The 25,491-nt window shown below is 36.9% G+C and overlaps 1 protein-coding gene across 1 annotated transcript in view; it reads right to left on the bottom strand.

Annotated features, from left to right (window-relative positions):
* Window positions 1-2,669: 2,669 nt before the first annotated feature.
* CC2D2B (coiled-coil and C2 domain containing 2B) overlaps window positions 2,670-25,491 on the bottom strand; it is a 135,979-nt gene continuing 113,157 nt past the window's right edge. The window contains 6 exon segments of the mRNA XM_036736534.1: window positions 2,670-2,858; window positions 6,788-6,965; window positions 11,573-11,631; window positions 16,458-16,586; window positions 16,789-16,923; window positions 19,921-20,034. Of these exon segments, the coding sequence (XP_036592429.1) occupies window positions 2,670-2,858; window positions 6,788-6,965; window positions 11,573-11,631; window positions 16,458-16,586; window positions 16,789-16,923; window positions 19,921-20,034 (804 nt within the window).

Below are 25,491 nucleotides of genomic sequence, written 5' to 3' on the forward strand. Positions count from 1 at the left end.
TGTGTGTGTTTAATGACTGCTCCCTGTAGTTGGCAATATATTGTTGTATAATTTGGAGCTTAAGGTACCATTAAAAATATTGCCTATAACTTGTGAGATTTGTTTTCCACTTTGTTAGGATATACTGCTATATAAAGGAAATATTCATGTCTTCGGTCCATTTTATGGATATTCACAGTTTTCCAGCTTTAGTGGTCTGTACTGAAATTTCTAGCAGGTGTGGTATTGGTATTTTTAAATTTGTTTTAGTCTGTTTTGGCTTCTTCTGGTACCAGAAGAGAAAGGAGAGACACTTTTCTGCTCCCTGCTATCCTCCATGTTAAACTGATCATAGCATTGGTTTCCAGGAGGATAAGCCTACAATTCTATGCCACCCTATATTTCTTAGGTTTATAACATCAGTTTCACCATCCTCAACCCAAAGAGTGGAACTTTCACAGCCCACTAGGCCAGCATTTTAGGTTCCCATCAGGATTTCATAGCTAGTTGGTCTCAGGGCACAGAGACTCCTTGGAATGCTGCACCCTGGTTGGCACTCTCTTATTTTGTTTCCTCCTATGTAAGATGAAAGGATTAGATTAGATGATTTCTAAGAATCTTTCTAGTTTTAATGTTCTGTGATTCCTCACTCTCACCAAGACTTTTGAAGGAAAAGAGACCATATGCTACTAGTAAAGAAGTATTGATTAGACACACATTTAAATATTTTTTTAATGAAAACCCAATGGTTCTGATTTACTCATTTTGATATTTCTCAAGTATTTTTCTATGGTTCACATCTTAAATTATGCATATATTGTCTTTTGTGAAGTCATATACTTTTAGCATTCAAAAATTAAATAAATAAAAATAAATTTTGCCACTGAAAATTACAATTTACTTTAAATAGAAAATGTAAAAACTAAACCAAGAACTTGTAAACACTTCTAATGTAATGTTACCAATATACTTTAAGTTGTCTTTTAATTCATAAGAGATTTTAATAATTCAATTTAGTTGCAAACATGCTCATACATCAGCAGCAATAAACTGCATTAATGAGGTCTCCAACTCTCTTCATCAATCTAATTTTGCTATAGGCATCATTCTGTGTTATCTCTATCAAAGAGGAAAAATTACTTCATTAAGAAATGATATGGGGATGTTAATACAAACACAGTGGTTCTAGACACATAAAAAAATTCTAACCAGTTCTCTGTGTTCCAGAAAACACGTTTTCCAATTTCATAGTGGGAATAAAACACTTTTCCCCACCTCTCTACACCTAGAGTGGGCTAAAGCCTGGCCCAAGACTCAATTCACAGAATCTTGAGATACAGCCCTATGTGTATTGTTGTCTTTAGCACTTTTTTTTTTTGGAGGGGGGAAGGCAGGGCAATTGGGGTTAAGCAACTTACCCAAGGTCACACAGCTAGTAAGTGTCAAGTGTCTGAGGCCGGATTTGAACTCAGGTCCTCCTGAGTCCAGGGCCGGTGCTCTACTTACTACTGTACTACCTAGCTGCCCTGTCTTTAGCACTTCTAAGAGGCACATATTCACAGTTTGGTAAATTACCTCCAGAAGATTCCAGGGGAACATTTGGAGTGTGCCCCTCTCTGCTTGTTGTGTTTGTGGCCTCCTGAGACCCAGTGAGTGAGAGATTTCTCCTTTTCCCTGTTGTGTAAAATTTATCAGTTTCCTGCTTTGGATTTACGTGTAAGAGTTCATTCCACTGGGCCCTTAACACCACCAACAAAACACTTATTCTAATAAGTCACTAAGTAACATTTCAGCAAATAGTGTTTCCTCCTGTAGCATATGAAATTCAAGGACATACATATGATGGCTTACTTCATAATCCTCTGGCCACACTCCTTTCGTATTGTCCTGTCCACCAGACAGGCCTTCCCAGGGTAGTCATTGGAGGTGAAAAGGGTGGAAGTTTGATGGGGTAAACATGAAGAAACCCTCCCACTGAAGAAGTTAGGCTTGAGATTTAAAGACTTACATCTCCTTCATCCCCACTGAGCCTTGAGAACAGGTCAGAATTCATAGGACTTCTTCCTGGGTATTGATACTTCCTGTTCTTTGCAAACCCCCAAAGGGATACTCCTGCCTCCATCTGAGCAGGTATTCAAACATTTGTATTGGAAAGATGAATTGTGAGTATGTAATGCTGCTGTGTTTCTATATTTCTAGGGAAATTATCCTTGTCCCCCTGGGCCTGCTTCCCACCAGAGCATCTTCCAGCTGGCAGGACAGTAAGCTAGTGGCCCCAACACCATCCTCACATCAGCAATGTGAAGGCTTCCCTACATCAGAGTGGTTCAAAGTTACCTCACTACTAGAATCATAACTGCTGACCTTCAAGCAGAGTTTTTGCTGCCTTAGGGACTGCTTCTTCCCCTACCTCCAAGGGCTTTTCAGCAACTCCAAAGGGTACACCAGGGTATCCCTATAGTCTTCCTCAAAGAACACAGTGTGAATTACCAGACTGCAAGACTTCCTGGGGGAGTCACTGACTGGACTGTATACATATGTTCCCTTATTTGAGGACTAGCACCACTCGTAGAGCATCAAAGCTCAGAAGAGAGAAGCTTCTTTTTCTTCCTATGGGGAATCCAGAAAGTTGCCTTTTAGACACCATGCAAGAACTTAACATTTTAGACACTGGTTTCATTTGCTGCTTTTCATTGATGACGAACCAAGGAAGCCAAATAGATCCAAATAGATAATATGTTATTTGGATATGCATGAATGTAAACAGCTAGGGCAAATTCTGTCTGGGGAAATTCAGAAGAATGAATACCAGTTTGATACACAGCATTGGTTATTGACTGTAAATCAGTGTATGGCAGCTGGATAGGAAATCCTGAAACCTGGAAAAAATAATAACCATGAAGACAATTTGGAAATATTATATAAAATATCAGGTGCTACATTTCACAGAACTACAGAACCTGAGAGTTGAGTTGAAATGACATTCAGTCCAACCCATACCTCAACAATGTATCTTGATGAGTTACCCAACTTTTTCTTGGAGTGAGGGGGAACTTATTATGTCCCAAACAGCCTATTTCACTTTTTAATAGCTCTAATTGTTAGAAAGTTCTCTTTGAGTTCCCTCTTCACCATTTCTACTCCTATTTCCTTCCTTGGGCACCAAGCAGAACAGTTCTCTCTCTTCCACATGGCAGCCTTTCAAATACCTGAACACATCTATCAAGTGTTCAACACATCTATCTATGTCCTCTCTTTTTCAGGTTAAGTATTTTTCAACTGATCCTTACCTGGCATGAACTTGAGACTCAACCATTCTAGCTGCCCTCCTCAGGATGTTCCCTAACTTATCCATCTCCTTCCTAAAATGTAGCTCCCAGAATTGCACATAACATTCCAGATGTGATCTGACCAGGCCATTAAAACTACCAGATCTTTTCCAGACAACTTGCTGTCTAGCCATATCTTTCTCCATTTGTCCTTGTGAAGCTGGTTTTTTGAACCCAAATGGAAGACTTTAGAATCAATTCGATTAAATGGCGTTTTATTAGTTTCAGCCCAGTGCTCTAGCCCTGGGGTCTGTGAATTAAAAATGAATTGTTTTTGGATAACTATTTTAGCATAATCTGTTTCCTTTGTAATCTTATGTATTTTATGTACATTGTTCTAAGAAGGGGGTCCATACACTACCAAAAGGATCCAGAACATAGAAAAAATTAAGAACCCTAGCTTTGACCTGTCAAGATCATAGGATCATAGGCCTAAAGCTGGAAGGGACCTCACAGGCTATCTGATCCAAGCCTCTCATTTTGGATCCTTCCCATGTTATCCAGTGTATTAGATGTCCTTCCCAGCTTTATGCCATCTGAAAATTTGATAAGAATGCTATCTATGCTTTTATATAAGTCACTGATAAATAAAATGTTGAACAACACAGGGCCAAGCCCAGATGCCTGGGGACCTCCACTGGAGACTTCCTACCATGGTGAGATAGAATCAATAATAAATACTCATCAGGTCTAGCCACTTAACTAATTCCAAATGTATGTCATAGTACTATTGTTTAGCCTAAATATCTCCATCCTTCCTACAAAACTTTGTCAAATGTTTGCTAAAATGTAGGTCAACTCTTTCTACAGCATTCCCCTGATCTACCATTCCAGTAACCCTGTGAAGAAAGGGAAATGAAGCTATTCTGGCATGACTTGTTCTTCATGAGGATGTACTTACTGGCTCTATGTGATCACCATTTCAGTTTCTAGATATTCACTAACCTCCCCCTGCCTGCTAATAATTTTCTATCTAATCAGTTCCCTGATTATTTTTATTATTGACTCAAAGAAGTAAAATTATGCACATCTGAAATACTTGGTGCTATGGGAGGAGTTTAGGATGAAGCAACTTGAAGCAGTGGTTGATTTGCCAGGACTATATGTAATGCCATATGCTACTTATTTCAGGTATAATAATTATAATTGACCTATTGGAATTTCATTTGACAGGCAGTAAATATAGTTATATTCTCTATGAACTTGAGTCATAGATCTTGTCTAAGCAACCCATCCAAAGTCTAGGTTACCAGGCACTAATTAGATTAACTAAAGAGATCAGCTGAGACAATACATAGATAGATGGACAAAGAGAGAGAGACAGAGACAGAGACAAAGCACTTATCAAATGCTTGCTATCCAAGCACTGTGTTAAGTTCCCAGTTTACAAATATCAGCAAGGCAATTCTTGCCCTCAAGGAACTTATATTCTACTAGATGAAGAAAATATTCTAATGGGTGATGGAAAATGGCGGGATAGGAATTGAGGGGTCAGGAGAGGGTATGCTTGTGGGGAATTGTAAAGATAAGGCAAAGGAGTATTGTGGAGGCCCAGGGCAAGGCAAGATAAGGTGAAAGCTATCACAGCCAAGACATCCAGGGAGTTGAGTCTAAATTTCTGATGGGGTGAAAATGGTGGGAGAAGAGAGCCATGCTGAGTAGACAGCTGGGAAGTGAACATGGGAATAGTATAATGGATGACATTTACATAGTGCTTTATGTTGTACAAAGAATTTTATATATGTAATCTCACAGCAACCCTGTGGATTAGGTGATTGATAGAGGCATTATTACATTTTATAGGTGAGGAAACTATGGCGAGGAGAAGTTACATGACTTGTGTATGTTCATACAGCTAAGGAAGTGTAAAACTCAGGATATAAACCCAGAATTCTACTGATTACAAATCCAGCACTATTTCCACTATAACTTGTGGTGTAGTGAATAGAGCTGGCTTCAGGGTGAGGGAGATCAAGGTTAAGTCCCATGGCTGACATATAGTAGCTCTGAAAGCCAATACCAGTCACTTAACTACCCAGTGTCCAGGCAACTCTCTCAGACTATAAATTGTAGAGGAGATACCCATGAAGTGCCCCATAGGGGAAACTAGATGATGCAGTGGATAGAGGGCTGGACCTGGAGTCAGGAAGTCTCATCTTCCTGAGTTCAAATCTGGCCTCAGACACTTACTAGTTGTGTGACCCTGGGCAAGTCTCTTAACCATGTTTGCCTCAGTTTCCTCATCTGTAAAATGACCTGGAGAAGAAAATGGCAATTGATTCAATTATCTTTGCCAAGAAAACCCCAAATAGGGTCACAAAGGGTCAGACATGACTGAAATGACCAAACAACAACACCCATAAGCATCAAATGGGAAAGTTCCTTCAGGGTGAAAGGATTTTCCCACATTGATAAAATGGCAAGCCTGGTTAAAAACAAACCAGAAAATAAATAAATAATGATAATAGAAGTAATACACATTGAAAATTACTCATGAAATGTGGGAAATGTTTTGAAGGGGAGAAAAAGAACTATTAAAAATTGGGTAGAGTCAAGGCAAAGAACACTATCTGCCAGCTGCCTCCTTTTTCTTTTCCCATAGCTGTGAATGCTAGCCAAGAAATCCCTAAATTGTAATGGGGGGGAAGGGGAGAGGTTCAGAGATGTTTATTTTGTGTTTAACAAATGTTAAATATGCCTTTTTATGATACTTTGCTCTCTGTAGAATAACTTGTGGACATTTTTTTTCCTCACTGGGCTCACATTTTATAGTTCCTGTGAACACTGTCCTGTACTGTACACTCCCCTGCAACTGTACTGACAAGGGTCAAGACTGCCTAGTCCAACAAGGTTCCACACACTCATGGTGACCAGTGCTAGATCCCTATCAAAGAGGTAAGGAACCCACTCTCTTCCTGAACTTTTTTAGCCTCTGGTCTTATACAACATTTTATTTCTGGGCCCTGTCCTTGGGTAGAGAGAGGCTCCTTGTTTCAGAATTTATAGTTCATAGATTTCAAATATTTAAATAAACAGTTTCAAAGAGAGGCTCCTCAAAGTGGTCCTTCTGTGAGTCACATTACATTTGGAATGAATTATCTAACCATAGTGGCTTCACTCTGAAACCAGGCCTGGAAGGCTGATCTTCATGAATTTAAATCTGGCTTCAGACACTTACTGGCTGTGTGACCCTAGACAAGTCACTTAATCCTGTTTGCCTCAGTTTCCTCATCTGTAAAATGAACTGGAGAAGGAAATGGCAAACCACTCTAGTAGCCAAATGGGGACACGAAAAGTTGGATACCTCTCAAAAATGACTGAAAAACAACAAAGTCAGTATTTGCATGATTTTTGATGCACTAGGACACCTAACTTCTTAAGCCATATTAACAGTCATTTCAGGATTATTTAGAATTCCATTTAGTAACTAACAAAGTAAATAAAATTAATTTCACAAGTGCGTTTAAGCCTATACTTACCCAATAAAATTGCAGTAGTCTTTCAAATTCACTTTCTTCTTCAGTTGAAACAAGGCTCCCAGTTCCAAGTTCTAACTTAGGAAGAATTTGCCTCAGAATAGCAGTACATTGTCGATTCCAACGAGTAGGCTGCTTGGGTCTCCATTCCATCAATTTACATTTTAAGGTTCTTTCGATCCTGAGTCAAAAGTAGAAAGACTGGTTATTATATGCCACTTGGAAGGGGTACCAAATTTGGATTCAGAGGGCCTTAGTTTGAATTCTGGGTCCCTTAATAATGATGTGATTTTAGGCAAGCCACTTTCTGGGCTTCATTTTTCTCACGAGAAAAATTAGGTAGTTGGATAGATAATCTTTCCTCTAGAGTTTATGACTCACTCCTACAAAACTATAATTGACACATATTATGATTTTAATCACAAAATCACAGACATGGCTTCTAGTATTAGACCTCAGGAGGGTACAGGCATCTTCTTTATTTTTCTGAGTCACACACATCCCCTCTTTTTCATATTAGCCATAGTGGAGAGAATCAGGCTCATGTCTGTATGTGATATTCTAAATTGGGTAAAAAACAAAATGTTATCAATAAAGCATTTTTAAAACATTCTGAATTCAGGCCTGTCTTCTGTGATCATCTACCAGCAGCCATATAATCTAGAACAGCTGCTGAAGTGTTCTCTCTCCTTTTGCCAGATGCACTTAATCTTGCCAGGATCAGTCTTTTAGCCTGAGAGTCACATGAGTCCAGCACAACAGCTGTTATGTTTGTTCTATGTTCTGTGTGTCTAAGGATGTCCAAGGTAGGAATAGGGAAACTTTTTATTTAGCTAGTTATCAAACCCACAAGATATTTTAAAAATTGAAGATCAAATATAAGTTTAAAAAATCAGCTTCAGTTTTCTCAAGAGTAATATGAAGTACTTCTTTCACGCAACTATTAAATCAAGAAGAAACTTATAAAAATCCTAATAATAATGATAATAAAGCTCTTCAGTTTTATTATAATTATTTATTGTATAATAATAAACCCTATATGATGATAAGTTAAAGGAAGCAGATAGGTGGAAAAGAAAGATAAAGGGTAGAGGCAGAGAGATAGAATGGAAGAAATAATGATCTCACATTTTTTTTGTTGTTCAATTGGGTTTCTTTGTAACTCCAGTTGGAGTTTTCTTGGCAAAAGTACTGGAGTGGTTTGCCATCTCCTTCTCCAGCTCATTTTACAGATTAGGAAACTGAGGCAAACAGGATTAAGTGACTTTCCCAGGGTCACATAGCTAGCTTCTGAGGCTGGATTTGAACTGTCAGGTCTAGGTCCAGTGCTCTATCCACAGCACTACCGAGATCTCACATTTACATAGGAATAAACTTTATTCAACTGAACTGAATTCAATGAATATTACTAAGTACTGACCACGTGTAGGGAACTATGTTAGGATTGAGAAAAAAATGAAATATGTCAGAGTTGTAGGATCACAGTATTAAATATTTACAATTAGAAGACAACTAATCCTTCCTCTCAATGTTTATGGTAATAGAGAATAAAACATGTAAGCAAATAAAATAGAATATGATAAGGGCAAAACAGACAATTAGACACAAAATTCTGAAAGACAATATGAGGAGGAAGAAATAACTTTCAACTGAGAAGATCAAGGAAAGCTTCATAGAGAGATTGCTGCCTGAGTTGGAAAATGAAGGGAGATGAGTGGAGATGGGTAAGAAGGGCATCCCAGGCAAGGGAAATTCACCTATGTGAATTCAGGGAGGTGGGAGAAGGCAGGACCAGATTGGGAATTCATTGGGCAATTTGGTTGGAAGACAGCATACATAAAGGGGAATGGAATGAAATAAGGCTGAAAGGTACAGGAGGCTGGAGCCAGATAGTAGAAGCTGAAATGACAATTGAATATTTTATTTTGCCAGCAATGGAAAATAACCAAAGGTTTTTGAGCAGGGGAATGACATGGTCAGACCTTTGCAAGAGGAGATATGATGGCCACTGTGTGAAGCATAGATTGGAAAGAGGAGAGACTGGAGGCAGAGAGATCACAGAGTCACAGAATTCAGATTTAGAAGGAACCTCAAAAACTGTCTAGTTCAGTTCATACTAGAAGTGAATCCTCACAACAACATACTTGATAAGCGTTCAACCAGCTACAGCTACAACAATATAAACAGAAAGAACCACACACACAAAAAATCAAAAGTGAATGTTGCAAAACTATAAAGAACAAGTATGGCTTGAAAGGAGAGATATGAGAAGACATTCTCACCCCGCCCCTTTGCAGAGAGAGAGGTCTACAAGTGTTGCACATTGCACATATTTTCAGACTTTTTTGATGTATTGTTTTATTGCTCTTTTTTTTTGTCTTTAAAATATTATTTGTTATTTGGGATGGCTCAGGGGAGGAGAGAAGAGCAGGGCAAGATAATGGAAGGAAACTATGGTGATATAAAATAAATTACCATATAACAAAATACATCAATAATACTTATTTAAAATATTTATGTGCCAATCACAAATTGCTCATGCCACATCCTACTGTTTACTTGTCATCAGCTATCTCTTATATAAAATCCTAAAAAGCAGTTCATATTAGTATTTTTGGCAAAAGATACCAAGGAAAAGGATCCCTGCATGCTGCCTGAGTATGAAAAGGCATTGCCATATTTGTAAAGGGCTGATAAAGTAATAATAGCAAGGACAGGAAATATCCTCTGTATGATTAAAACGACTGAGTGCTTCCAAAATTCTTACATAAAAAAATTTAAAAGTAGCATTTGCAGTCATTCATTATTCACTAATTTGGCAAGCATTTATTAAGTGCCTAGAGGAACCATACCAAACTGTGGAGGTAGAAAGACAAAAACCAAACAATCCCTCTATCTAAGGAACTTATACTTTATTGGGCAAAGACCACATGTACATAAATAAGGGTACATGTATAGATAGATGCCCACATCTATATTATCTATATATGTAGGCATATGTATGTGTTTATATATATATACACATATATATATAGACACACTTATATTTTGTACTTTGAAAGAACTCTGCTATATATATGTATGTGTGTGTATATATGTATATGTGTATATATGTACATACACACATATGTATATGTATAAAAGCACTAGCAAGTGGAAAGGCCCAGAATGGGCTCTGTTGAGGAAGGAAGCTTAGTGGCCAACAAGGTGGAGGTGAGGAGGAACCACATTCCAGGCCTGGAGAAGAGCCTATAACAAGCATATGGAGGTGGGTGATAGAATGCCACATATGAGGAAGAACAGACAGGTCAGTTTGGCTGGAGGCAGCCAATGAACAAAGAAAAAGGATTGTAATAAGCCTGGAAAGGCTGATCTTTCCAATTTGGTCTTCCTCTGTTATCTCTTGCTATTGTGGGAAGGAAGAGAACTTTCTATATTTGGTTTCTAGCAGGAGGCAGGAGTCTGAAATGGGACCCCAAAGAGCATATCCTAGAAAACATGGTTAAAGAGAGAACCTACTGGTAGTGGAACTAATCAGAATTGTTGTAGGATTTCCTCTAGCACTGTTTAGCAGCATAGGAACAAGAGTGGAGAAAACAGGAATAATTCAGGATTGGAGTTTGGAAAGGTATTAGCAATGGGGCCAAGGATTCATGGGTAGAAGACAGTGTAAAACTGAAATGATTATTAACAACAGACTCTGAAAGGAGGAAAGTGGAGCCAAAGCAGAGATGAAGGCCTGGGAAGGCAGAGACCAATGAAGTGATAGTTATAGTCTCTACTATCTGCTTTGCCATATTCCTGGCATTTCATATGCAGATACAGCCATAATTTAATCCTGAACGGATTTGGGGCCCTCCCTCATACAAGCTAACACAACCCAGTATTTGGCTTAGTCCTCTTTTCCATTCCAATCCTCTGCCCTTATACTTGGGTACTTATATACTGATGTCACCACAAATCCCACTTTGTTGACTTCCTCATCTCGCATTATCTGCACCTTAAGCCTACCTCAGTCACACTCAGAGATGGTCATACTTTTGATCTCATCATTAACCACTTGCCTACTTGCTGGTCCCTCAAACTTTATATTCCAGCACATATTCTGCTGTCTGTATTCTAATATTTAAAAATAAATGATCATTAAAATCTTTAGTCTTTAGCATCTTAAAGACCCAATTATTTTACAACAACCCTGTTAAGATACACAGTGCATATTTATTTTTTAAAATTATGACCTGGTTATAAAGTTTCAATATTGACTTTAGAGTGGCCCATCATATTCATGTGAAATGTCAGATGTACCATAAGGGGTATTTTTGCTTAACTTGGTCTATATTTGTGTGTATGTATAAATATATGCTATATTAGTATATAGGTATATTTATGTATAAACACATATTTATATACATACAAAATAAATCATAACCTGGTTGTATAGCTTTATTTCACACTCCTCCATTCATATTCTCCATATTCTAGCCAAACTACTATATAATGATGACTGATCTATTCTGGTCCTTTTCTGCTTCCAAATGTTTATGTAGGTCATCCCTTATGCTTGGAATTGTAAGCCATAAGTACCTTGTACATAGGGACTTAACAAATATTTGATGATTTTAATTTAATTGATTGCTGTGTACATTAAGAAATACATGGTTGTACAGAACATAAATCACCACAGGCTTGTCAAAATGCTCCTACTTAGCTGTGTGTGATAAAGAAGTCTCATAAACAACTTTAAGAAAATAATGGATTGTAGTTTGTAACATTCCAAAAGGGTCATACCTGTTTTTTAAATCTTCCACCATACTTTTGTTAGTATCAAAGTACAGTATCTCCTTAGGCTGGAACAGAGAAAACTGAAAAGATTAGGAAACAGACTATAGGACAACGTTTATATCACAAGCATTTTAAGTGTATTTCACCCCAGAAACAAAGAGATTCTACATATGGCAATACATGTATAAGGTCAAAATAGCCTACCATACATAGAATTTAGATGAAAAGATTATCTTTAACTTCTATATTGTTTATCCACTTGGTCAGAAATGGAATAGAATTAGAGAACAAATACTTAGTTTTAGTGGCCTGGTGTTGGCATTTGAAATACTTCATGGATTCCACTTTGGACTTTGAGAAAAATAACAAAAACCATAGGACTCAAAACTGACCTAGAGTTTTAGGTTGTGTTATATGTGCATTTATATTCCATACTTATGAAGTCATATTGTTCTAGACTACAGACAACCCGGATAGGAAGAGGAACCAGTTAATCAGTAAACCTATCACGAGCCTGGCAGGGAAACATGATATAATACTAATGGGAGGTTTTGATCATCTGGATATCAGTAAGAGTTCTTGCTCTGTCAAAAATAATTTATCTTTCTAAAAGAAGAAGGGAACAACAGTTGGAGACTTGCTTTTTCTCAACAAGGAGGAATTGGTTGCTAAAGTAGAAATCATGGAAACCTTGGAAGCAATTATTTCATCTTAGAATTCATGACAGAGGAGAAGAAAGCTTGATATAGTCTGACAAGCACTCTAGATTTGGAGTGATGTTTAACAATAATATTTGAAAGATCATGGAGAACAAGAGAGGTCCTACAGGACTAAGGAAAATCAAATGTTTGGATTTTCAAAAAAGAAAAAGAAACTGGATAGAGATGAAAATAAAGGTTAGTGAACATGACTTTGATTCCAGGCAAAAATCTAGAATTTATTATTAAAGAAATGGTAAGTGAACATCTTTAAAAAAAAAAAAAGGAGGCACTGATCACAAATTGCCAGCGTGACTTTATGAAAAGCAGGTTATTCCAGATAAACATCATTTCCCTTTTTTCTAGAGTTGTTAGACTGATAAATGAGAAAATGCTATATACATTGCCTAGATTTCAGCATTTTGTTGTTCAGTCATTTCAATCATGTCCAACTCTCCGTGACCCCATTGGGGTTTTCTTGGCAAAGATACTGCAGTGGTTTACCATTTCCTTCTCCAGCTCAGATGGAGGAATGATGATGGATGGATGGATAGATGGAAACTGATGAGGAAACTAAGGCAAACAAGGTTCACTGGCTTGCCCAAGGTCACCCAGCTAGTAAATATCTTAGGCTGGATTTGAACTCCTAAAGATGAATCTTCCTGATTCCAAGCCCAGTGTTCTATTCATTGCATCACCTAAGTTTCCCATGATATTTTTGTTAGATGGAGGCAGAACTTGCTGGATTCTATGAACCCAAAGAGTATTCATTAATGTCTTGGTGACAACATGGAAGTTTCTTTTTTTTTTAACATGGAAGTTTCAATTGCAGTGCTGCAGGGATCTGTCCTTAGTCCTATGCAGGTGAACATTTTTTATCAATGACTTGGATAAAAATATGGATAATGTGACTAAAAATTATGGAGAACACAAAGGTAGGATTAATAGCTATCATATTAGAGGACAGAATTGGGATAGAGAATAGACCCTGATAGGCTAGATTGTTACAAAGAATTTTAAAAAGATAAAATTGAATTAGCATAAATGTCAAGTAATAAATTTGGCCTAAAAATTAACACCATAAATCCAATATGGGGGAAATGTTGCCAGACAGCAGTTCTTTTTTTTAAGGGGGGAAGGCAAAGCAATTGGGGTTAAGTGACTTGCCCAAGGTCACATAGCTAGCGTGTCAAGTGTCTGAAGCCAGATTTGAACGTGGTGCCTCCTGACTCCAGGTCCAGTGCTCTACTCACTATGCCACCTAGCTGCCCCCAGATAGCAGTTCTTGAAGAAAATATCTGGTAGTTTTAGTGGATTACTTAAGAGTGCTTAAGAGTGATATAACCCTTCAAAATATCTAATGCTACTTTCAATTGCAACACAGAGCCCAGAATGAGAGAAGATATTTCCTCTAAACCCTGTCTGGGAAAATCACATCTAGAATACTAAGTTCAGTTCTGAGAACTACATTTTAGAAAAGAAATTGGCAAGCTAAAGAATGTCCAGAAGAGAGTGATTAATTTGGTGAAGGATTTCATGCCATATGAAAGAAATGGGATGTTTTGATTCAGTAGGGACGTGAGAGTGTTCTTCAAGTACATGAAGGGCTATCATGGAGAGAAGAGATTTGACTCATTCAGAGGTCAGAACCAGGAGCAATGAGTAGAAGCTGTAAAGATATAGATTTCAGCTCCATGTGAGGAAAACTTCCTTATCTAAAGATAGAAGAAGAAAAATTTGTATGCTGGGCAATATGTTCCTCCCTTCACTATAAGTCTTTAAGCAAAGGCTTTATAACCTCTTGTCTGGCATTTTGTAGAACAGATTCTTGTCACGTAGGGGTTGGTCTAGATGGCCTCTAGAGTCCCTTCCAACTCTGATATTCCTTGATTCCAAGATTCTGGTCATTTATTATGTGAGAGCAGAGGGGGAAGGAAAAGTGAAAGGTAATGCTAAAACTATAAATGTAGGACACCTAAGTGAATGGTGATGCTAAAGATAGAAATAGTGAATTAAAAAGGATGTAGAGGTTTAAGGGGCAAGATAATCAGTTCGATATAGGTAAGTTGACTTTGAGGACAACAAGACAATCAGTTGGCGATGTCCTAAAGACAGTTAAGGATACACGTCTGGAACTCATACAAGAGGTCAGGACCAGAATTACAGATCTAGGAGTGATCTAGGAGTTATCTGCATAGAGATGGTGCTAAAGCCATGTAAGTGAATGAAATTGGCAAAGGAGATATGGAGTGTAAAAAGTAAAAAAAAAAATGGTTAAAGATAGATCTTTAGTTAATAATGACATTAAGGGGTTTGGAAGAGAATGATAACCCAACATATAAGGCAGAAAGGGAACTATTAGACAGGTAAGGAAAACAGGAATGTGTGGAATCTCTGAATCTAAGAAAGGTTTCCCTCCTTAGGAGGGGTTGGTCAAGAGTGTTAAATGCTGCATAAGAGTCAAGAAGAATGAATAAAGGTTTTTTATAACTTGGAGGTCACTTAAGACCTCCAAGTGACCTTACTAATAGTAATTTCAAGACTGTGATAGGGAGTAATTATATCACAAAGGGTTGTAGAGAAAGTGGTTAGTGAGGAAATGGAGTAATCAGGAGTAGACTTCTTCAAGAAGTTTAGCAGTAAAGATGAGAGTGATGGGATGGAGACTGGTTAGATCAGAAGGTCAAGACCTTTTTAAAGGGGGTGGTAATTGGTGAGACATATGAATTCATTTAAATTCATTCTAATGATTCTATCTGAAACCTTTTTAAAAATGTCACACTATGTATACTTTCTTCTGGAAGATATGTAATAGCCTTTGGATCAAACAATAAAGTACCTAAATTTTCATATTATAATGTGTTACAAGTTATTGTTATTAGAGGAGTCAAATTTCCTTAGGGGAGTGAATTATCAGTAAAGCATTCCTACTTCTGTAACATCTGTAAAATGGAGTTTGTTATTAAAGCCCTAAAATAATTTCTTTATAGGTTCAATCCAAATTCCATACTCCACTTCATTTCCTCTATGTCATAGCCTAATCCAGGGCTGTCCAAGCTTAGGTTTTTACTGAAACAACAGACAATATATTTTGATTTGCCATTTTAGTGAGAGCTCTGCGGTAGCTAGGCTTTGTTTACTAAAGCGTTTACATAAATTTTTACACTTGTAGGTGGGCCATATAAATCGCACTGCAGGCCGCGTGCCCCCAGGCCATATCTTGGACAGCCCTAGCCCTAATCACTTCAACCCTTTCATTTCTATTCAAATCATAAGCATACCTATTTAAAAATCTTTTTCATCTCATTTTATTCTCAACTTCTAGCCTTGTCTAAAGCAGTCCTAGACCCCAAATATTTTTTCTTCACAAAATATTTTTCTCATAATTAGGAAAAAAAGTCCTAAAAGTCAGCCATTCTTTTTTCTTTCCCATGAAGATCAATTTTCTGAAGCTTAATTGTTTTCCTCACCTTACTTGGTCTGACTTTGGAACTTTCATAGAGACTTTCCATCCCTAGAATAAACTTATCTTTCACCTATTTATGACAAAATACTTTATTATGCATTTATATATGTTCACTGCTTTTATTCTGTTTTTTATTTTCTGTTTATGTGAATCCATTTCAATGTGATGGCTTTTGATTACAACCTCTTAAAAAAGAATCAGCAATATGCATTTTTTTTTCTACAGAAATACAAATTAAATCCCTAATAAATTTTTTGAGACAAGTGAAAAATGTTTCTAGTTAGTTCTCAACTTTCTGAACTAATAGAGGGGATAATTTAAGTTGTATGTTATGTTGGAATTCATTAAATGATTTTTATACCAATAAATAGGAATAATGGCAACTTATAATCATATATTGTTTTACGTTTTACAAAGTATTTTTGCCACAATAATTCTGTGGGGGTAGACTGTAAATAGATCTATGGTACTAATTATGTTTTATTTAAGCTAATATTAGGCTGAAGACACACCATTTAGCTGTGTTGAAATGTTCCCTGATATTCCCCTTTTGAGGTAGAGGGAGGTAATGGAAGGTAGTCCAACAGTGTGCTTACTGGCAAGGGAAAGAAGCTTTTGAAAATAATTTATCATGTGCATATGCAGATAATTGCAAGTTATTCACAATAACAAATATTAGGATTGGTGGCAATTCTCATATAAGTACATTTTGAAAATTGTGCTTTACCTGTGCAGTTTCTGATTTCATCCACTGAATTTGAATATTTTTGGGAAGCAGTTGTTTCCAGGAGCCTTCTCTTGAATTGTCAAAATGTACAGACATTGGTGTACTGTTATTTTGAATGTTAAACCAGACCTATTAAAATATTAACATAAAAGTCAGAGTAGACCCCATAGGAGCAGTCAGGTACTGGCAGTGATGGAAGAAGTGGTGGACGAGAATCCTCAGGAATGTGTCAAGGCCCTACAAAACCATCTAAGGTTTGGAGGTTGTTAGGTCAAAACATCAGTTGGTCCTGAGGGTGTTACTTAAATTTGAACATTTTAAACAGACTTACGTTTTCATTATCAAACAAACAGTCAGCACTTTGCAGGGGACAAAATGGATCAAACTGCTTATGAGACTGCCCAGTCAATGGATTCCAAAGTAAATATTCATCAGTTTCTTGAGTTAATACATAAGCCACTTGCCCCTATGTGATTAAAAAAAAAAAAGGGAAATCCCACCCCCAACAACATACTTTATTAGTGATTGCTTGAGTTCATTCTAGATATCAAATTTATAAACAGCATGTAATACCTTCTTTGTGTTAAAGACTAAAGTACGTGTTTCTTTCTCAAAGAGGCAGAGGGAAAAACAACATATTGATAGATGAGCAGTCAGATTAGAGAACTTTTGGCCAAAACAGGGTTGCAGAAGCTGCTGTGAGACTCAGAGAAAGCCAAGTTTGGTACACATTACGGGGCCGGGGGGAGAGTCATGCTATTACTTCTAAGGAAAAGAAATGATGATGCCTCAGTATTCTGTCTTGATCAATCTACATCTGGAGTGTTGTATTCTACTATAGATGCCATGATCTAAGAAGACTTCTGAGTGTCAAGAGGAGGGCAACCAGGATAATAAAAAGCCATGAATACATACATGTCAGATGAGGGTTGGTTGAAAGAACAGGGGATGTTTAGCCTGGAGAACAGAGGACTAAGGGTGAATGTGGTAGCGATCTTCAAATATTTGAAGCCTGTCACCTGGAAGGATTAGATTTATTCTGTTTGGCCCCAGAAGGAAGAACCAAGGGCAGAAATTGTAAAGAGGCTATTTTAGCTTTATGTCAGAAAAAAAAAAAACTTGTTTATAATTGGAGCTATCAAAAAGTAGGATGGGCTTCTTTGGTAGTTTACTCTTATTAAAGACCTTTGAGAAGAAGATGGATGTTCACTTATCAGGAATAGTATAGTGGGGATTCTTTTCCAGGTATAGGTTGGATTAAATAGGCTTTAATGTCCCTTCCAATGCTAGAATACTGTAATTATCTTTTTTGTTGTTGTTGTTTGTTTTTTGCAAGGCAATCAGGTAAAGTGACTTGCCTAGGGTTACACAGCTAGTAAGTGTCAAGTATCTGAGGCCTGATTTGAACTCAGGTCCTCCTGACTCCAGGGCCAGTGATCTATCCACTGTGCCACCTAGCCTCCAAAATACTGTAATTCTATGAGTAATTAATCAATCAATCAATCAGCAAACATTTGTTGAATTCTTACTCCATGCTAAGCACTGTGCCAAATGCTAGGGATACAAAGTAGTCAGGAAGAAATTTTTTGTAGAATAGAATTTTATTTTATTTTTTACTCTGCAGACACATTTTATAATAGTGGCTCTTTAATTAATATTTTATTTGAAAATCAAGTTCCATAGAAGTTATGGTTAAGAAAAGGTTTGGGAGCATGGTGCCATTTTTTTTTCTCAAAACATATCTGCCTTCTTATATCTGCTGCCATCTGGTGGCAGCTAAAATATAGACAGTAAAAGAAAACCAGAAAACTAGCCTTCTCAGCTAACTGCTAACTCAGTGTTACTACTGGGCCATCAGCTGACAAACTGTGACATCCTGAAATAATTAGATGTGGAGATATATAATAGATAATGATGTCTTTCAAATGATCCTGTGTGCTGATGATGTGTTGATTTCATTAAGTACCAAAACTGTCTAAATGGAATCCATAATCACTTGAGTTCAGCATAACTGTCCACAGAGGAAAACACAAGTGGATGAAGAATGTCTATGGTTTGAAGCAAGACATTCAATTAGATGGACAACAAATTAGGCCAGAACTAAATAGAAGGAAAGTGACCTGCACTGCATTTGGCATTTAGTGCAGTGCTTTTAATGAACCCCTCAGCCTCAACGTCAGTATTCTTCTGGTGATGCTGCATGGCTACTAGTCATGGATACCACAGTCTATAGAATCAAACTTGTGGGTCACCCAAGGATACATGATGAGCAAGACAAAGAGCTTCATTGAGAGAAGTCTCGTAAAGGACATTATCAGAGAGAAATGGCCAGAAAAGAGAGTGAGCCAATTATGTAGTAAGCATAAAGGACGGTGGATGGACAGCACAGCTGTTATTGACCCAATGAGAAGAGATTCCCAGCATATCAAACGTATAGGAGGTCAGATATTTACAGTGGGTCATGGACAAGATTTATGCAAAATGAAACCATGTGGATGTGTTGTCATCTAGCCCACTGGAGGTAATACTCACGTCCATAAGGTCACAGATACATTGAAGTATGGAGATGAAGGCAATAAGAATTATGATTATAGCAGAATTTTTAAAAAGGATAAGACAGTGATTGACAACAAGGTTGCCACACTTTAAGACAGATATGATTAAGCTACAGAAGTTTTATAAGATTTAGAATTGGAAGGGACTTTGGATAATACCTAATCCAATAACTTTACTGAGGGACTAAATGATGCTCAGGTAACTAATTGCCTTGTTTAAGATCATATAGATAGTAAGTAGCAAAGCCAGGATATGAACCCAGATTGTAAATTCAGTACTTTTTCTACTATACCATGTTACTTCAGAGGAGGATAACTAAAATTAGCTTTGGTCTTAGAATGATGAAGGCTAGATATGATTGAAATTATGATAAATATAGCTAGACATAGATATCATCCTCAAGTTTTATAATACCAGAACAAGGCTGTGCTTGGCAAAAGTTGAAAGAAGTAGGACAAAAAAAAAATAAAAACATTAAATTAGAGGTGGCATCGAGTCAAAAATAAGGCACCAATCAACCATGGAGGCAGTGCAGTATAGCAGGTACAGAGCAGGCCTTGGAACTCTGACACCTACTAGCTGTGTGACCCTGGGCAAATTTCCAGAGTCCTAACTGCCCAATATCCTAGGTAATTCTCTAAGACTAAATCGCAGAACAGTTGCCAATCTTCACTGACAGAGGGATTTTCTCTAGCAGGAGTTCCCTATACAATGAAATCACAAGTTTGGACAAAAAAATAACCAAAAACTGTTTTTGCTCATGCAGTTACTTGAAGAAAAATGATATGGGGGAGGGGGGAAGGGAGAAATATCTCTTACACCAGAGCTAAAAATGGACTTGATGATGTTTTTTCATTGTCTCTAGTATGGATTCTATACTATTTAAAAATGGATAGTTAACACTTACTTCTAATGTAGATGTTCCCAACAGCACCCAGGCTTTCTTTCCAAAATACAGGAAGTAGTTACACAAAAGTATTGCATGTTCTTCTTTGTTTCCAATAGTTAAATTGATGCAACGCTAAGGCATATTAAAATGAAGAGGAGTACAAGCATGTAGCCAAGGAATGTACCAAAACTGCCCCCAAGCCCCACTCATCACATTTATTACTAAGGTTATTATTTTTACAAATGTTAAATATAAAATTATTTCCAACTTCCACTTATTTTTTTTTTACCAAACTCCCTCCTTATGTCCACCTCTTAGACTCCTTCCCTTCATTAAAAGCTCACTTCATGTGCCAGTTCCTATGGCAGTGTTTTCTCAACTTTAATGAGTAACACCCTGCCCTAAAATTTCTTTTTAACCAAAAATAGCTGTCACCCCCATGCACTTTTCCACTAAGCCCTCTACACAAGTAAGTTTCTCAGCTTGTATTTTATTCAAATGAAATTAAGAATTTTATAAAAATTTTAAAAACAAATCTGAAACATTCAGAATAATAATGTAATACAAATATTTACTGATAAAATCATTAATAATTTTTAATATTTATAATTTCTACAAATAATAAAAATAAATAATTTTATTATATAATAGGTGGACTTTTTAGGCTCAAAGTAGTATCAATGATGATACTGCTACTTATATTTCTATTTTAATCATTAATCAAAATGGATATTTTTATAACAGCTTCAAAAGAAAACCGTTTCATACAAATAAGATGTTTTGAACAGTAGTAGTAAAGTTTGCATCACTTTGTTTGATAAACCATATTCATAGCCAAAACATAAGATTTTCAGGTTCAATTCCGTGTTTTCAACATGCTATTAAAAGATAAATCTACTAGCCCTTCTTGTTCAGATGGAATAAGACCAAAAGTATCATACCCGTCCATGGCAAATGAGTTCCTTATCCACTCATGGTTTGAAATACCTAGGTCTTTTTTAAAGGTTTTTTTTAAGCATATGTATATATACATATATATACATATATATATATATACATATATATATATATCACTTTAACTTTTGCACTTAATAGTATTTTATTTTTTCCAATTACATGTAAAGACAGTTTTCGACATTCACTCCCCAAGATGGCATGCAACCTGATATAGGCTATGTACAATCATATTAAATGTATTTCCGTATCAATCATGTTGTGAAAGAACAATCAGAACAAAAAGGAAAAATTGTGAGAAAGAAAAAACAAAAAGAGAGAAAATAGTATGCTTCGATCTGCATTCAGACTCCATAGTTCTTCCTCTGGATGTTCTTTGTTATTTTCCATCATGAGTCTTTTGGAATTGTCTTAGATCTTTGAATTGCTGAGAAGAGCCAAGTCTATCAAAGTTGATCATCCCACAATGTTGCCATTACTGTCTACGATATCCTTCTGGTTCCGTTCATTTCACTCAGCATCAGTTCATGTAAATCTTTCCAGGTTTTTCTGAAGTCTACCTGCTCATCATTTCTAATAACACAATAGTATTTCATTACATTTATATACTACAACTTGTTCAGCCATTCCCCAACTGATGGGCATCCCCTCAAATTCCAATTCTTTGCCACCACATAAAGAGCTACTATAGATATTTTTGTACATGTGGATCCTCTTCCATTTTTTATGATCTCTTTGGGTTACAGACCTAGTACTGGTATTGCTAGATCAGTTTTATAGCTCTTCTGGCATAGTTCCAAATTGTTCTCCAGAATAGTTGGCTCAGTTCACAATTCCACCAACAATACATTACTTTTCCAATTTTCCCACATCTCCAACATTTATAATTTCCCTTTTTTGTCATATTAGCCAATCAGATAGGTGTAAAGTGGTATCTCAGAGTTGTTTTAATTTGCATTTCTCCAGTCAATAGTAATTTAGAGCATTCTTTCATATGACTATAGATAGCTTTGATTTCTTGAAATACCTAGGTCTTTAAAATAAAATGTAAATTGCTTCTTTATATATCTCTAGTAGCTACTTTAAGTTTAAGTACATGTTTATTTCCTTTTCTTTCAGTGGTTCTCGAACTTTTTGGTCTCCAGATCCCTTTACATTGTTAGAGCACACCAAAAAGCTTTTATTTATGTGAACTATATCTATTCATATTTACCATGATAAAAATTGAAATTGATAAAATTTTAAAATATTCATTTTTAAATGACAATAATAAACCCATCACATGTAAATAACATATTTTTATGAAAAATAACTAAAACAAAAAACTTTGTGAAAGACTGGCATTGTTTTTCATATTTTTACAAATCTCTTTAATGTCTGGCTCAATAGAAGATAGCTAGATTTTTATATCTGCTTCTACATTCAGTAGGTTTTGACATGTGTTTTGGTTGAAGTATATAATGAAAATCCTGCTTAACAGAGTTTTGTAGTTGTTAAAGGGAGGAGGAATGTTTGAATAAGCCAATAGCATCTCAGTTTTGCTCAGTATTTTCGTGAATAATTTTTATCTTTCTAGGTCAGAGCATGAATTTGAGGACCTTACATTGCTTTATGTAGTTTTCCCCAAAATAAGTAGATTTCAAGAGTAATTTTTGTTATAAAATGAACATTTCATCTTTAATGTTATCACTAAGAAAATTAGCATTTTTATTCTCTGAGCTCAAATCCTTTGGAAGTATTTGGGGACAAGAAAGCCAAGATGTTTCCCAATAACATATCTTTGATTCCCTCTGTAATCTAGCTAATGATTTCATAACTAAACTGAAACTACTCTTTCAAAAGTAACCAATGATCTCTTAAATTGCTAAATTGTATGGTTTTTCTCTGTCCTCATCCTTCATCCTTTTCAGCTAGAATAAATTCATGGTATTAGCCTCACTTTTTCTAACTTTGATGTGGACATTGCTTTCACTGAAAAAGGTGGATGTAATTATGTAGGAGTTATCCTTGAAAATATCCACCAATTTTGGCCATTGATATGTCCCTCCAGAGGGTGCCACACTCCTCAGTTTGGAAGTTTTCTGCTCCCCAAAGTTGTTAATGCTCACTTCCTCCTCAAATTATTGTATGTAAACTTATCTGTTTACATGTTGTATCCCCTCAGTAGAACACATGCTCCTTGAGGGCAAGGAATATTTTTATCTTGCATCCACAGCTCCTAGCACGGTGCCTTGCACATCGTCTGACTCTGTGACCCCATGGACCATAGAATGCCAGGCCCTTCTGTCTTCCACTATCTCTTGAGGTCTGTCCAAGTTTATGTTCATTGTTTCCATGACACTATCTAACCATCTCAGCTTCCCTTTTGCCTTCAGTCTTTCGCGACATCAGGGGCTTTTCCAATGAGCTCTGTCTTCTCCTTATGTAGCCAAGGTATTTAGACTTCAGTGTTTGACCTTCCGGTGAATAGCCTGAGTTAATTTTTTTAAGTATTGACTTACTTGATCTCCTTGCTATTCAAAGGACATTCAAAAGTCTTCTCCAGCACCACACACAATTAAAAAAAATGTTGATTCTGTGGTACTCAGCTTTCTTTTTGGTCCAACTCTCACAGCTATATGTTGCTACTGGAAAAACCATAGCTTTCACCACATGGGCCTTTGCTGTCAAAGTGATGTCCCTGCTTCACAGTGTGCTGTCCAGGTTTGCCATAGCTTCCCTTCCGAGGAGCAAATATCTTTTAATTTCACAGCGCCAGTTGCCATCTGCAGTGATTTTTGAGCTCCAGAATATAAAATCTGACGCTGCTTCCACTTCTTCTCCCTCTGTTTGCCAGGAAGTGATGGAACCTGTTGCCAAGGTCTTATTTTGGAGGGGGCAAGCTTCAAGCCAGCTTTTATACTCTTCCCTTTCACCTACATCTAAAGGCTTCTTAATTCCCCTTCACTTTCTGCCACCAGAGTGGTATCATCTGCATATCTCAGATTGTTGATATTTCTCCTGGCAACCTTAATTCCAGCTTTTGATCCATTCAGTCTGGCATCTTGCACAGACATGAAATAAATAAGTTGATAATATACAGCTTTGTTATACTCCTTTTCCAATCTTAAACTAATCAGTTGTTCCATGTTCCGTTCTAATTGTTGCTTCTTGGCCTGCAGATAGGTTCCTCAGGAGACAAGTAAGATGATCTAGTACTCTCATCTGTTTGAGGATTTGCTCTATTTTGTTGTGATCCACACAGTCAAAGGCTTTAGTGTAGTCCATGAAGCAGATGTTCTTCTGGAACTCTCCCTTGTTTTCTCCATAATCCAGCGAGTGTTGGCTATTTGGTCTCTAGAGCCTCTGCCTCCTTGAAAACCAGCCTGTTCTTCTGGTAATTCTCAGTTTACATTTTGCTGAAGCCTAATTTGCAGAATCTTAAGCATAATCTTGCTGGCATGTGAAACATGGGTGCAATTGTTTGATAGTTTGAACATTTCTTGGCATTGCCTTTCTTTAGGATTGGAACATAATCTGATCTTTTCTGATCCAGTGGCCACTGCTGAGTTTTCCAAATTTGTTGGCATATTGAGTGCAACACTTTAACAGCATCATCTTTTAGGATTTTAAATACCTCAGCTGGAATTCCATCACCTCCACTAGCCTTACTGCTAGCAATACTTCCTAAGGCCTACTGGACTTCATTCTCCAAGGTGTCTGGCTCTAGATCAGTAACCACACCATTGTGGTTATCAGCAATGTTAAGATTTTTCTTATATAGTTCTTCAGTGTATTCTTGCCATTTCTTCTTAACCTCTTCTACCTCTCTTAAATCCCTACCATTTTTGTCTTTTATCATGCCCATTTTTGCATGAAAAGTTCCCTTGATATCTTTGTCTCAAAGAGAGCTCTTGTCTTTTCCATTCTATTGTTTTCTTCTATTTCTTTGCATTACTCACTTAAAGAAAAACAAACTTTATCTCTCCTTGCTATTCTCTGGACTTAGGCATTCAGTTGGGGTATATCTTTCCCTTTCTCCTTTCCCTTTTGCTTTTCTTCTTTCTCAGTTATTCATAAAGTCTCATCAGATAGCCATTTTGCTTTCTTGCTCTTCTTTTTCTTTGGAATGTTTTTTATTGCTGCCTCCCATACAATATTGTGAACTTCTGTCCATAGTTCTTCAGGCACTGTATCTACCAGATCTAATCCCTTAAATCTATTCATCATCTCCACTTCATATTTATAAGGGATGTTATTTATGTCATACCTATGTTAGTTGTGAGGGCTTACGGAAAATTATGTCAAAATCTGGTTGCCCAGAGGAGTTCATCAGCATTGTACATCAATTTCATGACAGCATGCTTGCTAGGGTTCTATATAATGGAGAATGCTCTCGTGCCTTCTCAGTCACCAATGGAGTAAAACAAGGCTTGCTCCCATGCTTTCTAGCATGATGCTTTCAGCCATGTTGTAAAATTTTTCAATGAGGATGAACGTGGCATCAAGGTCAACTATCGCACTGATGGTAAATTCTTCAACATGAAAAGGCTACAAGCCAAGACCAAAGTGGAGGGAGTGTTGGTGCATGATTTTCTGTTTGTGGATGATTGTGCACTCAATGCAGCCTCTGAAGCTGAGATGCACCAAAGTGTG

The sequence above is a fragment of the Trichosurus vulpecula genome, chromosome 8 (assembly GCF_011100635.1).
Source record: "Trichosurus vulpecula isolate mTriVul1 chromosome 8, mTriVul1.pri, whole genome shotgun sequence".
NCBI classification, from domain to species: domain Eukaryota; kingdom Metazoa; phylum Chordata; class Mammalia; order Diprotodontia; family Phalangeridae; genus Trichosurus; species Trichosurus vulpecula.